General features: G+C 55.5%; 1 protein-coding gene across 4 annotated transcripts in view; it reads left to right on the plus strand.

The window, feature by feature from the left end:
* VDR (vitamin D receptor) overlaps positions 1-17,531 on the plus strand; it is a 40,357-nt gene extending 22,826 nt beyond the window's left edge. For all 4 annotated transcript variants that reach the window (XM_075525582.1, XM_075525584.1, XM_075525585.1 and 1 more), the window contains 7 exons: positions 5,545-5,675; positions 13,277-13,461; positions 13,672-13,795; positions 14,307-14,478; positions 15,035-15,186; positions 16,205-16,321; positions 16,463-17,531. In XM_075525582.1, the coding sequence (XP_075381697.1) occupies positions 5,545-5,675; positions 13,277-13,461; positions 13,672-13,795; positions 14,307-14,478; positions 15,035-15,186; positions 16,205-16,321; positions 16,463-16,722 (1,141 nt within the window). In that variant the 3' untranslated portion in view covers positions 16,723-17,531. The remainder of the gene's footprint in view (positions 1-5,544; positions 5,676-13,276; positions 13,462-13,671; positions 13,796-14,306; positions 14,479-15,034; positions 15,187-16,204; positions 16,322-16,462) is intronic.
* The last annotated feature ends 346 nt before the right edge of the window (positions 17,532-17,877 follow it).

A 17,877-nucleotide genomic window follows, 5' to 3' on the forward strand; every position in this document is an offset into this window, starting at 1 on the left:
AAAACTAGCAGTCTTTGAAAACTGAACTGGTATGATGGCCACAAACTTCTTTTCTTTAAAGCAAGCTGCCTCTAATGTCTGCTCTGAAGCTCTGCACGCTTGTGCATGGAGATGCACGGGGTCCTCTGCCCACCTGCTGGAGTAGGCACCAAGCTCTTTCCAAAATCAAGCAGCCTTTCACTCACAACTCTGGCTCTTGGGGGGTTTAAAGTAGCCGTAGGCTGTATATGCAGCTGTTTTGAGGCTTTTTTTCCCCCCTGTCAGGTGGGGGGGTCTTGAGTGGTCTCAAGCTGGTCCTCAGCGAGGCAGAAACATCTCTGAAAGCTGCCAGGGTCTCCAAGTCTGGAGAGCTGCAGGTTTGTGGATAGTTGTTAGCGGCTTGGTTTTACCCCGGTGCCTGTCGAGGCGATGCTCCCGTACAGACGGTGCTGAACCATTCACGTGGGAGTTCAGATCGCTTGCACCAAGTGAGAGAATGACTAAGCGCTGGTGAAATGAAGCAAGATAATGACCGGCGTGGGACTGGCTGGGAAAAGCCTTGCTCAAGTATTTTGCACTGTAATGAGATGGTGGCACAGGTGGCTGCGGGACTGCGAACATCAGAGTGCACAGCTTTACTCCTTGAGCTGGGCTGTTACAGCAACCAGAGCTTGAACTTTCACAGCGGAGTCATAACTCCTCCTCTTGCAGGAATTTCGGGGCTAGATGGGGGTTTTCACATACCACAGTCTTGCAGTCTGTTTTCAAACAGGGCAGCTTCGAAGCCCGGCCAACCTGAGCGACAACATTTTCCTCAATTACTGTTGCTAAATGAGTAACTCTTCTTTCAGGTGCTCTCCTCCGTGCTGTGGTCTGGTGCCCCTGACCTCCCCTGTCCCCTTTGTGGCCCCAGAGGCAAGGGTCCGGCTTTTGACCTCTGAAATGGCCGGTGCTGCTTGACGAACCCTTCCTGGGTGCCGCGTGGCTCTTGCACTAACGCTGGGAGCCCTGCTGCCGTGTTTCCCCATCTTTATTGTCACACCGTTGTAATCATGTAAAACATACAACTGTGACAGTATTTCTGAACAGACATCTTAATGATGTGATAAGCTCTCATCTTCAGCTGGCCCTTCATGCCCCATATAAAGCCTTTATTTTCAACTTAAGGTTTTTACTGTTTTTTAAATCTTGCTTTCCAGGCATGCTCTCCCCATGCTAGGTCTTGGTGTATTCCCTCTTGCTTACACAGGCTTGTTTACATGCCGTTTTCAATCGCTGAATTAATTAATGCTTGCTGCTGCCACAGTATCTAAGTGCTTTCTGCATTAAAATATAACAGCACTGCCATGGAAGAGCCTGGACCCCTAAAACTCTCCTAGAAAAGCTCTGCATCCCTTTGCCAGCACCTTGGGGTTTATAACGGGCTGTGCTCGTGTACACTTGCCGTTTTTTCAACTTTCAGCTCGTGCTCCCTGCGCAGGTCTTTGAAAAAAAAAAAAAAAATCACTGTGCTGGTATCAGTTTCTGGTGGCTGATTATGCTTAACGGGAAGGTTGGACTCGCAGCCTTGGCTGGAAGGGGCTAAAAGAGCGTAAGCGGCTGCGAATGTCACGCTGCAGCAGCAAAACCTTGGGAAGGTTTCGTAGCTCTTTTTGAGTGCACTCAGGCTGTAGACGTGACTTAGTCTTCTCTGCAGGCTGGACCGGGACTGGTTTTTTCTGTACCCGGAGCCTTGTGCACCATAGTGGAGGGATGCAGCAAAATGCAGCCTGAGCCTTGGCTCGCCGGGGTGACAGCAGAGCTGCTGCAGGACCTCCTGGTGGATCTCGCCTGCCCTGGGGACGTACCTGTGGGACCCCATTCCCTGGTGTGAAGTTCCCCGGGAGGTCCTGGGTTTAATGACTCTCTAAAAGGCATTAGCAATTTACTGGCACCTCTGGGTGCTCAGACGTAGATGTAACCTGCAGCCCAAACAGGCGTGAGGCAACCTTTGGCCGGTTGCTTCAAAGTCCACTGTTTACTAATGATGCTAATGGCAACAGTGGCCTTTTATTGAGCTCTGCTGTTTGCTCAGGAGCTCTTAAAAAGCAGCTAAGCCCGAGTGATTTATTCTGCTGTGTCTTGGCTGAAGCACCCGTGGTTTCTCTGGTTTCTTCTGCATTCCTAATTTTCCCCCAGTGCAATGACACTGGGCGTTAATAGCAGAGCTGCTTGGAAAGGCTCTGGGTATTTCAAAACCTATGAAGTCCCCACCCATCCTGTCTGCATCCCTGCATCTCCCACTCCCGTAATCCTCCCCAGTCCTTCGCCGTGTTCTACATGAAACTTTTGAAATAAATCCATCCCCTCTTCTTCCTTCCCCAGAGATCTCTAAAGATATTTCAGGGCAAGGTGCAGTCGTCTGGATTATTCCTGGGATCGGAAGTGGGGGATGGAGCTGGCAGGATTTGGGGGAGAAAATGCAAGCAAAAAAAAAAAATGCAAAGCTGCAGCTCTGCTCCTGGTGTTGCCTTGGCTGTTGGTGTACCCCAAGGGGCTTCCCTGGAGGGCTGCGTAGGTGGAATGGGGGAAGAAACTGGGGATTATCCTACCCCAGATGGTTTGTGATGGCTGCGCGAGATGGTTCTGCTGCGGCCTTGGTGCCAAAATGACTCCTCGTATATTAGCCATGTGGTGGGTGATGGAAAGGGCGTGCCAGGAAGGCCACTGCGGGGTTTGGTTATGAGTAGGGTAGCTTTCGGGAAACAGTATTTCACAGGTTCTGCAAATGTGAGAGTTGTGTGCATCGAAAGCCCATTTTGCTAATAAATAACTTAGTTACTTTGAAGATCAGCCCTGTCTGGTAAAGGGGAAGGATGGCGCACAGCACTAATACCTGCCATATGATGCGGGTCTGGTCTGGGCTTTGCCCTCCCTCTGGTGGGGGCTGCCAGGGCTGCTATTCACCATCTGTTTTTTATGTAACTTCACCTTTCTGATAACCTAAAAGCCATTTTATAGAGGCACTGGGGTTTGCTTTCTCCTCGGCGTGCTAGGTAGGACCGTTGGGCATGCGTCTACCGAAGACCAAGGATGGAGCTCAACTGCTGCAATCGAGGGGGGTGGTTAACGATCGGGTTTTCTGGCTTGCGGAGCTGGAGTTAGGCAAATCGCAGTCCTCGCTGTGGCTGGATTGCTCTCCATCAAGGACAGGATCTGTTGGGCAAGATAAAACCAGCCGGGCTCCTCCTGCCCCCATGAGATGGGCATCCTGCAAGCACCGGTGAGCGACGGCTCCCCTCCGCGCACAGCAACCCGGCCTTTGCAACGCTGCGTTTGCACGCAGGGAGTGGTTATGGTGGAGAGCGCGCATGGGAACGCTGTCCCTATTTCCCCTGCCACCACCAGGTACGGCCACCCCGACCTCGGAGCACATCGCTCCCCCCTCGGCAAACCCCAGCTTCCCTTGCCGCTTGCCGCTGGCCGCGGCTGTGTTTACTCTCACTCGCGGGCTGGGTTTGCGCAGGGAGGGATCTCGTTATTTTTAACATTCGGCAGCCTGCCTGGGACAGGGATCTTAAATGAGCCTTGAAATGGCTAGTTCTGGAGCTTTATAAAAATACACCAGAGCTGGACGGCGTGAGCTCCTGCTGTGGGCTGCGCGGCCGCCGCTCTGCGCTGCTGGTGTAACTCGGGGGGCCCCTCGTCGCCGAGAGCCGCGGACCCTCGGGACAGAGAAGCGACTGCTTAGAAACCCTCTATTGTGCCCAGCCACCCTGTATTCGAATAAACTGCAATTTTCATACCAAACCCATAATGTTGGCTTGCCCTCGCACTCGGGACATCTTTCCCTGCCTGAGGGCCTCGTGTTTCTCTGGCTTGTTTGTGCATTCCCCAGCCTTGCTCTGGGGGAAAAGATGAGCTGCCTGCCTGCCCCAGATGCTCAAAACCAGAGTCGCTCTCACCAAAACTGGGAGATTTTGGGGTGTTTAGTTCCAAATCCTGGCTTGCCCCTGAGCTGAGGAAGGTTTGTCCCCGTTCCTGGGAGAGCAAAGGTCCCGCTGGTCTTGGTGGAAGGGGAAAACCCAGAGAAAAGCAATAAACTGAGAGCCGGCTGCTGGCCGAAACAGGAATTTCTTGGTGTAAGGCAGGTTACGGAGGGCTCTGCCATCCGCCTCTCCTATATTAATTTTCCTAAATGCATTTATTCATCTGTGAGGTGAAGGGAGAGTAAAGCCGCTTTGTTTACATCTCCCTTTCTAAAATAGCCTCTAATTGCACGCTACGTGCCGCTCGGGTCTGCAGCCCGAGAACATATTTTATATTTATACCCTATAAGCGCAGGCTTGGCGCCGATCCTGGGACGGAGGGGCCCCTCTGCCATCGCCCTCTCAGCCTGCAGCCGCCCGTTTGGTACGTCCCCGTTGTTCGCCTGTGGAGCGCAGGGGTTGTGCCCCATCGGCTCAGCTTCGTGGAGGGATTTTATTGCTAGAATAATTCTCTTTCTAGCAGGAGCCTCTTCGTGCTGGTGCTGAAATACAGCATTAACTCGGTGGCAGATTTCTCACTGTCGTACCTGAATTGCATCTCGGCTCTGCTTCCCTGCTGCGTTTAACTCTGAACATCCCTCGCTTTGATTTTTCCAGCCTGGAGGTGTCCTGGGCTTGGTTTACCTCCATTCAAAATCATGCCTTCATTTAAAGCAAGTGGTACCTTCAGAAATGCTTGCAAAGCCAGAGATAAGCTTTGCTGGCTGACGGCAGACGGTTGAGTAACTTTCTCCGAAGCAAAAACGCGGCATCTCCGAGCGCAGCGGAGAAACCGCCCTCAATGGACCAGCTCAGCTATGCCTGTAATGTGTCATTAGCGGATATCGCGCCGAAAGGCGAGTTTTCGCTGGGACCTCTGGCTTTGACCCTTTGTACTTGGAAGATTTACAGGCCCGATTGCAGCACCCGATTAACGTGGCACGGTGTGGTTTTGGTGGAAGAGAGGGTTATTATGTTAAGTGTTGTTTCTCTTGTATCCTGCAGTGAGATTTCTTTCTCCTGCGCACGCAAACATGCACTCCAGCCAGTTATTCTAGCAAAGCCAGGCTTTAAAGGCTGGTAAATGTTTAATAACACAGGCTGCTTTGGTACGTGTTGGCCTCCGCTCTGGTTTCTTTTGCTGCTGGTAGGGGTTTCTTCTGCAATCCTTCCACCCTTCTTTTGGCCTTCAAAATACCTGGTCAAAACCAGAAAGCGGCTTAACCTGTGGTTGAACCCCTGCGCCGCGTCCTTGTAAGAAGTTGTCCTTTTTCTGTGCTGTCCAGCAACGCCCGAACCTCTAAGATCAAACCCCTAGATGCACCCAGGCAGGTACAACCTCTCCAACTTATTCTTCTCGAGCGACCAGCTGAGCTGAACAGAGTCAGGTCAGAGATGTTTCCAGCATCCTCTTAGCAATCTCTCTCCAGCAGTTTGCTGTCCAGAGAGCTGGATTTGTGCTTGCATCTCCTCCTGATGTTCGGAGCAGCCTCTTGCACGGTCAAAACAGTGTTGATTTGACCCAAGATATTTTTTTTTTTTTTCCGTTCCTCTCCAGGAGGAGCATGAAGAGGAAAGCGATGTTCACGTGCCCGTTCAACGGTGACTGCAAAATCACCAAGGACAACCGGCGGCACTGCCAGGCGTGTCGGCTGAAGCGCTGCGTGGACATCGGCATGATGAAAGAGTGTGAGTATGCGGACACGCGTCCCGTGGGGAACGGCCCAGCTTCGTGCTGCGATGTCCTTTTCCTTCTCAATTCGCGTGCGGTGCAGAAGGCAGGCGTGCAAGCGTAAAACCTTAAAAGCCCTACAAGGATTCGAAGAGGACGCAAAGGGCGGGGGATGTGGCGGGTAATGATTGAGAGGCGCTCGTTTAATGATTGAGGCTGTTCCTGTGGCGGTTAGCAATCTGGGGAGTTGCTTTTATCAGAGCCAAGTCGCCTTTGCTGGCTTTTGGGGGGGCATCAGCTTCGGGAGAGCAGCTGGGGCTGTTTCTGATTTAACTCCCAGTTACGTCGCCTGAACTTACTCCCGTCCTGCCTGTGCAAAGTCATCGTCCTCTCCAAAGCGTTTTCGCATGCTCCTCGCTGCATCCAAACAGGAAGGCTTGAATGAGCTTCCCCGCAGCGACAGGAATTTGCATTAGCGTGGAACTGGCTTGCGTTTTGCTCTGCGACACCTCTTGGGCTTTTTTTTTTTTTGGAGCCCTTATTCTTGCAGCGTGGGTCCAGCCACGTGCACAGCAGAGACTTCAGTAAATAGCAGAGGGAAGTAAAGTAGTTTTTAACCCAATCCAAACACGCTAATGTTGTCCAAATATTTATTTTCTTCAACTATATTTATAGATAAGCAACTTTTTAAAAATAAAATCTCTTTGACACACTTCCTCCTACCCACACATGCTTTCCACGTCCTAAGCCTTCAGGAGAAGGCTGGTGTTCGCGTAGCGTTCAAACCAAAATAACAGCCTCCTACTAGGAGGCATTGCAAACGGGACGTCGCGGCAAATGATTGATGGACCCGAAAATTGGGAAAATGGAAGTGGTGCTCGTTTCCTTATGCGGTGAGCAGAGAGCAAATAGCATCCGATGTCACAGCGTGCCACCAAAGCACCTGGGTCCTCCAGAAAATCGGAACTTGTAGATGTTTGCGGGGAAAAAATGCCTAAATTCCAGTTGTCCCAAAGATGGAGCAGGTCCCTGATGAAGAGAAGATCCCGGGATCTTCTTTTTTTTTTTTTTTAAAACTAGCAGCTGTGTCCCATAAAGAGGGAGAAAAAGACGGTATAATACACCATACGTACCCATGTTTGGGTGAGTACGAGGACGCGTGAGCTCATGGTAGCCGGGTGGTGCGGTCCATTTAGCATAGCCGTTGCTAACGAGGGAAATGCGTTGACTTGCACTGGTTAATTACCCAGGAAAGGCCGGAAAATTCAGCAGCAGCGATGCAAGGGGGTGTTTGCACCCCGGCCGGGGCCGGGTCCCAGGGATGTGTGTGCTTTCCGCAGGAGTTAACCTGTAAGCGATCCCGTTGGCAAAGTGTTACTGGCTTAACAAAACCTAACCTAAGGAGACTAAAAATAGCCTTCCCGTGGACTTTGCTGCGGGTTAAATGAAGGGGAACGAGGTGTGCTGCTGTTATTTTTAGGTCGAATCGGGGATCTTGAAGCTCTTGAGGGGCGTTTGTGTCTTCCTCAGGCTGTCGTCGAAGGCGATGAGGATCGTCACAGGCAAGGCTGGGCCAGTTCGACCCCGCTGCCAATGTGGATCTGAGTCCGGAGCAGAAATGAGGGAGTGAGGTGGGGATGAAGAGGAGGAGGAAGAGGGTAGACCCTGGGCCTGTGTTAATTTGGGGTTTGGTGCAGGCAGACCCTTCTCCATCCCCGGAGCCTGGGGTGGTTGGATGGCCTGGATGATTTTGGACATCATCTCCAGCCCACACCACGCAGGGCTGAGACTGCGGCAGCGTGGCCGTGCCGAGGGTCCCTTCCCTGACGCGCATGATCCAAGCTTGGGTGCAGCCGAACCTGTGGACCAGACGCTGCGGTGATGGGCTGGAGGAGCCAGTGCTCGTTGGGGAGCTGCAGCAGGGAAGGGATCGCGTGTGTTCAAACTCGGAGCAAAAGCCCTGAGCCGCTGGCGCTCCCCGGGGAGCTGGGGACAGCATCGGGGCGGCCATCGTCCCCCGAGGAGGGACCAGGGGACGAGGAGGTGGAAGCTGGAGGGCAGCCGAGGTTACGGCCCTAAGGCCGGAGCAGGATTTTATAGCCCCGCCGCAACGCCTGGGTTCACCCCAAGCTGTCTGCAGCCAACGTTAGCAAATATTTGTGGTTTTCTTCCTGTCTTATCTGCGCGGGGTAAAGCGCAGGGCAAGCTTGCGGGGCTGCGTGGCGGGTGATCGGCGAAGGAGAAATCCACCTCGCAGCCCGAGCTGTGCATTTGGGAACGCTCCTTTCACCGGTTTCCCTTTGGATGGCTCCGAGGAGGGCAGGTCTCCAGCCTAGGGATGCCTCGGCTGCCGTCTCCGCTTGCCGCTGCTTTTTCCTAGGATGACGCTTAGTACGAATGTACTTTAAAGTGGAGCGAAGGGTTCATTGCTGAACTATCCCGCCTGCTTTGGCACTGGTTTGGGTAGCAAAATGCTGAAGTTTACCCCTTCTGCTCTGCAAAATTGCTTTTTGCCAACTGCCTGCAGCTCAGGAAGGGACGTTCGTCCCTCGGGGCCACGATGGCCAAAGCACGGGGCGTTAGATGGACCCGTGCTCCGCAGCCACCTGTAACCTTTGGGTGATTCACCTCTCTTAGCGTCTCTGCCCCTTCTCCCCCAACCTTTCACAGCTCTCCAGTGCTTGCAGCATATGCACGCAGGGACAGGGAACAGATCGTCTGTCCTGCGCTGTCTAAAGGTCTTGCTGCAAAGCAGGAAGATAAATTATGCATCACCTAATGGAGGGATCCATGGGCTCCCTGGGGCTGCAGCAGTCTCACGGCATTGAATTTATTCTTTCCCGGCCACTTATTTGCTGCTGCGGGATTTTTTTTTTTGTGCTTGGCATGGTGTCAGTCAGCTGGGAATGGGTGAATCTCCTTGGGAGGGTCCCCAGCCGTGTCCTGGGGCAGTTTGTCCCTCTGCAGCCGGGTCCTCGGACATCGATGAAGGTGGTTGCAGCTAATTCCCCTCTCCGCTGCCGCAGCAAGGTCTACGGCTTGCCTGAGGTCAGCACGCCATGGATCTCTCTCTTCCAAGGAAAAGGCTTGCTGGGATCTGGTTGTAGTCACAAGCAGCTGATACTCAGCATCCTCACCACAAGGCTCAATTTATGATCTCAGTGCTGAAAATCCCCAAAAGGGAGGAGGAAAAAAAAAAAAAGAACAAACTATCATCTCAGAGCCAGGGAGAGGAGCAGAAACTGGAAGGAGATTGTGCAGAGAGGGGGGAATTTCCCAAATCGGTCAGGAGAGGAGCAGAGATGCTCGGGGGAGCGGGCAGCGCGAGGGCAGCAGTAGCCGGCAGGGTTATGGTTGTTTAGGGTGGGACAGCGGGACGAAGGGTGAGCAAGGAGGGAGGTGGCGTTTCCAGCTCTCCTCCGCTTCCCCGAATAGGCGGTGATACTCAAAGCAAAAAAAAGTCCCTGCTGCCCCAAACACGGAATGTGTTATTCCCCAGCCCGGGAGCTGCTGCACAGCGGCGTTGTGCAACGCCAGCCTCTGGGACCTGCGCTGACGCCGGAGACTGGCCGAGAGGCAAAACAGGAGCAGGAGAGGGAGGGAAGAGTCGTGGCCGTCCGGGAAAACGTCACTTGGCGGCGGCTGGAGTTCGCAGGCTGGCCGGGAAGCGTCTCCGCTCCCCGCGGGCTCGAAGCGCATGCTATAAACATCCAGCGTCCTCTGTAATTAGAGCAGGCTTGGAAGCCGGCAGGGACTGAGCATGTGGAAAGCCCTCTCCAAAATCTGTGCGAGCGTCGCTTCGGTTAGCTGTGTCTCAGCTGCGTCGGAGGGACACGACCTCCTTGGCGGGGGCAGAGCAGTAGCCGGGGGCCCTGCAGCTGCTGTCGCTGCTCCGATTTGCCGCGGCGCAGGTCTGGGACCTGCGATTTAAATCGCTGCCGCTTGCCCGGCGCTGCAAGCTTTCCTCCTCTCTGGTTTCCATGCAAACCCGTATGCTGTAGGAGATTTCACGCCAGCCCGTAGCATCCCATTTACCCCCCCTCCCACCATCGCAATGTCCGCGTTCCTGGTGCGCGACGTGGTTTTTCTGCCCGTGCCACCCCTTGTCCCAGCCCAGGCGCCGCTGCCGATAACATCTGCAGGGGTCTGGCCACCTTTAGAAATGCTCCGTCTTCCCATGACAAAGACATCTTGGGGCGGTCGCAGCTGGGGTTTGGAGCAGGTCAGCGGGGCTGAAAGGTGCGGGTTTGGGAGAAGCAGCAGGGATGAATTAAGCTTTGCTCCCCAGCTTTAAAGGGTGCACGGCAGGTGCCTCGGGGAAGGCTGCATCCCAGGTATTTACCATGTGAGCCGGTGCAGAGCGATCCTGGGCTTCCTTGGTGCTTAAGTGAGGTCGCAAGGCCCTGCAGGGCTGCTCGGGGGATGATTCCCGTCCTCAATACGTGTGCCTTGTCCCTACGGCGTATTAAACGGCTTCTTTTGCTTCTTGACCCTCATCTAGCTGTGAATCGCCCCAAAGCTGCTGCTGCGGTGGGTGTTTCTGCAGCCCTCTTTGCCAACCAGGGGACACCAGCTCGGCTTCTGACCACCGCCGCTGTCCCAGCGAGACCCAAATGCCACCCCAGCGAGACCCAAATGCCACCCCGCCGTGCCGGCCATGCCAGGCAGGCTGTCCCAGGGCGGGGGAACAACCACGGGGGGAACAACCTGGGGCTCCAGGTGGGGCAGGCAGAAGCACCCACCATTCAAGCTTCAACGAAGCGCTCGAGCGATACCCAGCGAACGCATTTCACGCCTGAAGTTTCCTAAACTTTAATTTTGCTTTATATTTGGCCGCCCTTCCCTTGCCTGACAGAGCAAGTCCGCCTTCGCGCTGCTCCACATCACCCTCCAGCACTTCCAAGCCCCTGGTTTTGGCCGGGGTTGCAGTGTTGTATCCGCGCCCAGCCGGCTGTATCCTCATGTGCTACCCTCTGTGTCGGCCGTGGCTTTCCCTGCTGCCCTTGTGGTGTCTCACAAAGAGGGCCAGCGTCTGTCTGGAAGCCATGGGCAGATGTTATCTCAGCCTCCGCGTGGACTTCGGGTCAGGGCAGCCCACAAACGTTCAGCCCTGTCGCTGGTCGTGCCAGGAGTCTGTGGCTGGATGTCTCCGGCTCAGCGTTTGGGAGATGGGATCTGGGGAGCGAGCCGGGATCTCGAGTGGAAAGCGCAGGTGTCGAGCCGCTTTCCGATCCCGTGTTCCCCCTCGAGGCAGGCAGGGACGTGGTGGGCAACATCCATCCTTCTGGGAGTACAAAGTAAACGAGTCGAATTCTTTTCCCTAGGACTTTATAAAGCAGGCGAGTCACTGCGCTTTTACCGTGTTACCACCCGTCCTACCGAAAAGCCGTTCTTCCGGCACGGCCAAGCAAAGCGTGTTTCAGGCTTGCTGCTCCCCGCCGTCACCGGGAACGATTTCAGCGGAAAGGCCGGGGGTGGTTCTCAATCCGCAGTGCCGATGCTGGGTTGTGTCTTGGCCTGCACAAGTACCGCTGTGTCATGGCATGGGCGTTCACGACGCCAGACAAGCTGGAAGGGAATCGCAACTCCCCTTTATCTGATTTTTTTTTTTTTTTTTAAAACACCTGCGGGGCTTCCTTTGGGTTTCAGGCTCCTGTGGGCTCCAGCAAGTCCTATCAGAGCATTAAACACCAAACCCAGGACCTGCTGCCAGCCAGAGTCACGGCCCCTTTCTGCCAACATCGCTGGCGGTTTGGCGATGGATTCACAGCAACGTGCAGCCCACGTGCTCCGCCGAGCCTCGGTGCAGCCAGCAGCCCGGGGACGTGCCGGGAAACTGGGATGCTTTGTTGCATAGACCCTGTCTAGGGAAATCTGGCTGCCGTAGGGGATCGTACCAGGGAGCACAAACCTTGCCAGTGTTTGTTCCCCTGCTAAGTGATGCTTTGGGAAATGCTTTTGCTTTTCATCTCCTGCCAGACTGAGAAATGCTGCCTCCTCGCTGTTTCGGATCTGTTTGAGGGCTAGATTTCCTAAAGGTGGGTGGGAAATCCCCAGGAGATTTCCCTTGCAGTCTTGCTGCGACACAGAAACATCCTTTTCTTTTCAATCCGCTCTGCGGATGCTTCCTAATTTCCTATCGATTCACTTGCAGGATCTGAGATTTGCTTGGTGTAGACACCTGCAATAATCCCTTCCGAAGCCCCGATGCTGGGGACAGACCCTGCTGGCAAAGACTTTGAACACTGTGGCCCCAGCCCAAGCACTCGGCTATCAGCCCCATCCTCGTTCCTAGCCCCACATGGCTCTTTCCTTGCAGATGCTGCCTCATCTATGAACGGTTTCCCTTCTTGCACGTAGCGCGCAGATGGATCCGATGCTTTTGTAATAATAACCAGGATGGGAGGTGGTAAACTCAGTCGCGCTGTCCCCTGCGGAGCTGCCCAGAACGTACCGATCGTGGGAGCGACCTCTCAGCCTGAGCCGGTCGTTCCCGTGCCTCCGAGATCGTCAAGTCCCCTCTGAGATTGTGCAAGTTTGAAAATGTATTGGAAAAATGCTGTCGGCTAAAGGTGGCAGAAGGGAGCGGGGACCGCAAACAGCTCCTTGCCTCGAGCCCTGCGACCGTGGCTCCCGCTGCCCTTCGCCAACCTCTTGTCCCAAATTCCACCTCGACTCGCCCAGCGTCAAGTCTCTCTGCGACCCAAGGCGGGCAGAAAGCCGCCTGTCATCAGATAACGTGCTTGGCGTTTTTTTAAATGACTGGTTAAAGGGCTAATAACATCTTGAGGAATGGGCCTGGCTATTTTTAGGACCCGCCGGTAGATGTGTATTAACGAGCGCTTTTGTGAACGTGTGACTTGGTTGTGGGATGGGGGGGTTGCTACCCCAAGAGACGGTTGCAACTCCCTGTTGCTTTTCTGCTCTTTCAACCCTGTGTGAGACTATTCAGGTCTTTAAGCTCTTTTTAAAAAGCTAAGATTTGAGCCCAAATAGCCTGCGGATGCTCCCCTTCCCTAATTAAAGGGGAGAAGCTCTGCGTATCGCCGTCGGGTCCAACCCTTGGCCACTGCCAAAGGCTGTCACCCATAATACAAGCCATAAATACCCAACCCTGGGACTGGGTTTATACGTTCCCTTAGCTTAAAAATACTCGCGATGCTGCAGAAGAGTTGCCGGATAGCCAGGCTATCGCTGCCGCGGCGCGGTAGCGGGACGCGGAGGCTGAGCCGTGCCGCATCGGGCTCCCTCTGTTGTCGGGCGCCGACGGCAGCGCAGGAGCCGTGCCGGAGCGAGATGAACCCGCTGGCCTGCTTCTTGCAGGATCAAGATTTCTTTCACCTGAAAGCACAGAGCAAACAGCAAGGTTGCAGCGCGGAGCAGACGCGTGGCAGCGCTGACGTGACCTTATTGCACCCGGTCCTTGCTTAAAAGCACCCAAATGGGCTATAAACTGTCCTGCTCTCGTAGCGGGAAGCCGTGACCCAGCAGTCGAGGACAGGAGCGGGACGGGGTTGATGCCGGTTTAATAATTGATTAGCAAGGTGATGGGGATGCTGGCGGCAGCGGCCCGGGGTTGCTTCAGTCCCTGTTTCTGACGCTTTCCCTGTCCCTGCAGTCATCCTGACAGATGAGGAGGTTCAGAGGAAGCGTGAGATGATACTGAAGCGCAAAGAGGAGGAAGCGCTCAAGGAGAGCCTGAAGCCCAAACTCTCAGAGGAGCAGCAGAAAGTCATCGACATCCTCCTCGAGGCTCATCGCAAGACCTACGACCCCACGTACGCCGACTTCACCAAGTTTCGGGTACGTCTGGGGCGCGCCAGCCCCGACTCCCATGCGCAGGATCGAGCGGTTCCTGCCCAGATGCACAAAACCCATTTCATCCCCTGACCTTTCACTAGAGAGGAGTTAAAAATCCCAGTGCGAGAACCTCGATGCTGTTGGCAGCAGGTGAATGCCTGCCATCAAATTCCTCGCCCAGCCCCATTCCTCACGTCCTCCTCTCTCTTCCAGCCCCCTGTGAGAAGCAACCCCGGCAACAGGGGGGCAGCGAGGTCCCCCTCCGTTCTCACCCAGGACTTGTCTTCGGAGGACTCCACCGACCTCTTTGGTTCCGATGCCTTCAGCACGTTTCCAGGTACCGCGCTCGCCTCTCTGTGGGCGACGGGGGTAGAAGTGCAGCAGCTTTACCTAAGTCTGGCCATTCAGACCCTTGTTTAACTCTCCTGGGGAGCTTACTGAGCTGTAAGACCCCCCTGGGGATGTTGCAAAGGCTTTTGGCGAGCAAAAAGCATTAAGTGCTTGGCTGGATCGTGGCCCTGCAGACCTCTGTGCGTCCGAGCCCTACAGGATGGCCAAGAGGAGCGTGAACGTGAACGCTGGGCCGCGTCGTCACCGCTCTGGCTGCGGTTAGACTTGATCGCAGCACGAGAGAGGAGTAAAAGGCCCCAGTGCAAAAATCTTGATGCTGTTGGCAGCCAGCGAACAACTGCTCTCCCAGCCCCGTTCCTCGTGTCCTGCTGTCTAAACGCAATGCAAAGCCCTCCTGGCAGGATGGATCCCATTCCTGCTGTGGGCTTCATCGTTCCCCTCACCCGTAATGTCTTCCCTACCACCGAGGTACCCTCTGACCGTCTCCCTCTCTCCAGAGTCCGTGGAGCCCCAGATGTTTTCGAACCTGGTCCTCTCCGAGGAGAACGACGAGAGCTCCTCCATGAACATTGACTTCTCCCACCTCTCTATGCTCCCGCACTTGGCCGACTTGGTCAGCTACAGCATACAGAAGGTGATCGGCTTTGCCAAAATGATCCCGGGATTCAGGTGAGACGTTTGCTCCCAGACCTGTGGCGGTTTTCCACTGTCGGGAATCCCGTCCTACCCTTCACAGCCAGATCATTTTTCTCTGTTTCATCTTCACAGCTGTCCCTCAGGCTCTGTTCCCTTCCCAGGTCTGTTTCTACTTTCACATTTTTCTCTCTCTCCTCCTTCCTGGGGTTACTTCTCTCCTATTTGACCCTGATTCACCCAGGCTCTGTCAGCAAAATGGTTGAGCTCCTAAGAAAGATGCTTGAGACCATGTGAGCAGTCCCGTCCTGGTTTATGAAGGACCTCAGGTCCTGTTTAGGCTGGTGCCCAGTTTATGAAGGACCTCAGGTCCTCCTCAGGCTGGTGCCCAGGACGCTGAGTGGTGCCACTCAGTAAACGTAGCTGCAGAAATACCTGCTGCTTAATTACATAGAAACCCGGGGTGAAGGAGAAGCTGGGGTGCCCGCAGCAAAGGGACCGGGTTACCGATGGAGAACCCGGTGCATGGGCGGCGTGGGCTGTTCCTTTGCTCACCGGACAGGTCTCATATCACCCTCCTCCCCCTGCCCAGGAACCTGGCAGCGGAGGACCAGATCGCCCTGCTGAAATCCAGCGCCATTGAGGTGATCATGCTGCGCTCGAACCAGTCCTTCACCCTCGAGGACATGACGTGGACCTGCGGCAGCAACGACTTCAAGTACAGGATCAGCGATGTCACCCAAGGTAAAGGCTGCCGGGCACTCTCCTGCTTGCTGCGGGCTAAGAAATGTCATCCCAGCCTTAAATTCAGATGCAAAAATCCCCTACTGAGTAGCCTGGAAGCAGGGACGTGTTGGCAGGCTGCACGGCGGCGGAAGACGGCGGCGCCACGGCTGGGCTGAGACCCCCGTCCCGGCGTCAGTGATGCTCTGTCTATCTCCCGAGCCCTGCGCTGTGACACGCGTGCATCCTGCAGCCGGGCCGGACGGCTGGAAAGAGCCGTTAACTCCCGAAGGAAAGCAAAGCCGGAGCGTGGCTGTAGCTCAGAGCTCTCTCCAGCCCCTCTGCCCTGCAACAGGGGTTGAGTTCAAGTTTGCTCCGAGCTGCTGTGAGGGCTGGAAAGCTGTGCCTTCCCCCCGCCGCTGCTCTGCAGCCAGGAAACCCTTCTGCTAGGAAAGGTGGTGAATCCTGCCCTAAACCTCCCCCACTTTAGGATTTGGGGACCAGCACGGAGAACGGGGTGTGCAGATGATATACACGGACCTTAAATCTCTCCCTGCGCTTGGAAGAGCCTTAGAGTAACCCGGGGATGCCGACATCCTCGGTGTAAGGGCAGAGATCCCAGGAGAAGCAGAGCGAGCAGTGTTTTGGGACCAGGCACGGGGCGGCTGGCACCCACGGAACGCAGGAAAGAGATCTGCTTGCAGAGAGGGCTCTGGGCACACGAAGTGGGGGTTTGTGATGCTTGTGCAGGACACGGGGCAGCGTGGAAGTGATGATAAGGAGGCAAAACGTCTGTAGGTTAATTGGCTGTAGCTTTCGAAAGCACAACCTGCTCCATAATCTCCTGCTTTAGAGAAACTACTGGGGAGAAAAGTACAATTAAAAACCAACGTGGTTTAAGCTGTATCAAAAGTCTTCTTCCACTGTCCTGGCTCTCTGCTGTGCTGAAGGAAGGAGGTGCTGAGCTCCACGCTCATCCCTCAGCTGTGGGAGATCTTGTTCCAGAGCAGGCTGTGCTCAAGGTCCTTTCTCTTCCCAGCCGGCCACAGCATGGACCTGCTCGAGCCGCTCGTGAAATTCCAGGTTGGCTTAAAGAAGCTGAACCTTCACGAAGAAGAGCACGTGCTCCTCATGGCCATCTGCATCCTGTCCCCAGGTAGGAGGACACTCATCCCCCGAGGTCACTAACCTGCCAGGCTTTGGCTGCATCCCCAAAAATGTCACCTTTCCCTGCCTCTCCATCACGGCCGGCTGGGAAAAGGGAAGGGAATCACCCTGCGTCCCTGGTGTTTCCTAGATCGCCCAGGCGTGCAGGACACCTCGCTGGTGGAATCCCTCCAGGATCGCCTCTCGGAGATCCTCCAGACCTACATCCGCTGCAGGCACCCTCCTCCCGGCAGCCGCCTGCTCTACGCCAAGATGATCCAGAAGCTGGCCGACCTACGGAGCCTGAACGAGGAGCACTCCAAGCAGTACCGCTGCCTCTCCTTCCAGCCTGAGCACAGCATGCAGCTCACGCCGCTCGTGCTCGAGGTCTTCGGCAACGAGATATCCTGACTCCGGCCGCGGGGTTGAGCACCCACCAGTAAAGGGATAAGTCAGCCCGGCTTCCCCAAGGCAGCGAGCGGAGGGACGTGACCCTGGGCAGGAGTTTTGTACATAGAACGGTTTGGTTTCACACTACTGGAGGTCCTGCTTTGTCTTCTCATCCGTGGTGGCCGAGGTTTGCTCGCTGCAGAGCGGTGACAGACCCAGATCCGTGTGGTTTCCCCCCGTTCCGTGAGCAGCTTTTCCGCTTCCCTGCCGTCTGCGAGAGCTGACTTATCCCTTTATGGATATTTTGAGGCTGGGCTGCCTTGAATCACTTCTTTCTTGACCCGAAAAATCAGGCTGCTTGGAAGGAGAAGCACGGGGGTGTTTTTGTGGGGGGAGACAGACTCATGGCGTTGCTGAGCTGTCAGTGCCGTCCTCCGCTCCCCTCCTAAAATCTGCAACGCTCACCCCCGCCTCCTTTCAAAAAGGGAGATGCCAATTGAATTGCACCCCCCGAATCCCTGCCGGAAGATGCCGTGGGCTGTGTCCCCACACGCATGACCAGCTAAAACCACTCCTGCGAGACTGGGACGGGGCCAGAGACGTCTGTGTCAGCCTAGAGAGGGGGAATTTGTCCTCAGCCCTCAAAGGACGAGCTGTAATTTGCATTCCCAACACTACTGCCTGGCTTTGGGGGAGCAGGGATATCTCGGGGTGACTTCTCCACTCTCTCAGAGCTGAACCCCTTTCCTGGGGCTCTGGGGCAGGACCCCCCGCCATGCCCACGCTCCCCTGCAGCCCGTGACGGCATCGTGGCGAGGACCGGGGTCCCAGCTCGGGGTCCTGGGCCATGCTGGAAGGGGGTGCCGGAGGCTGCTCCGTGCCGCCGTCCCCCCTCGGTGCCGGTGGAGGAGCCCCCGGGGAGGGGGGGCGGGAGGGTCCCCCCCGGGAAGAGCCGTCATGGCCCCCCGGGGCCACGCACAGTGTCTGGGAGGGGACCCAGCTCCCTGCCGGGTGCTGCTCCTTGCAAATAAACTCTTGCTTGGGAACGGCGCCTGGGCTGGTTTTTGGAGGGGCCGTGTGTCCGTCTGTCCCTGTGGGGGCTGTGCAGGACCGTGTCTGTCTGTCCTGGGGGGCTGGTGGAGGTGTTTGTGTGGGCCGGGCAGTCCCTGTGCCCAC

Source organism: Mycteria americana, chromosome 26 (assembly GCF_035582795.1).
Source record: "Mycteria americana isolate JAX WOST 10 ecotype Jacksonville Zoo and Gardens chromosome 26, USCA_MyAme_1.0, whole genome shotgun sequence".
Lineage (NCBI taxonomy): Eukaryota > Metazoa > Chordata > Aves > Ciconiiformes > Ciconiidae > Mycteria > Mycteria americana.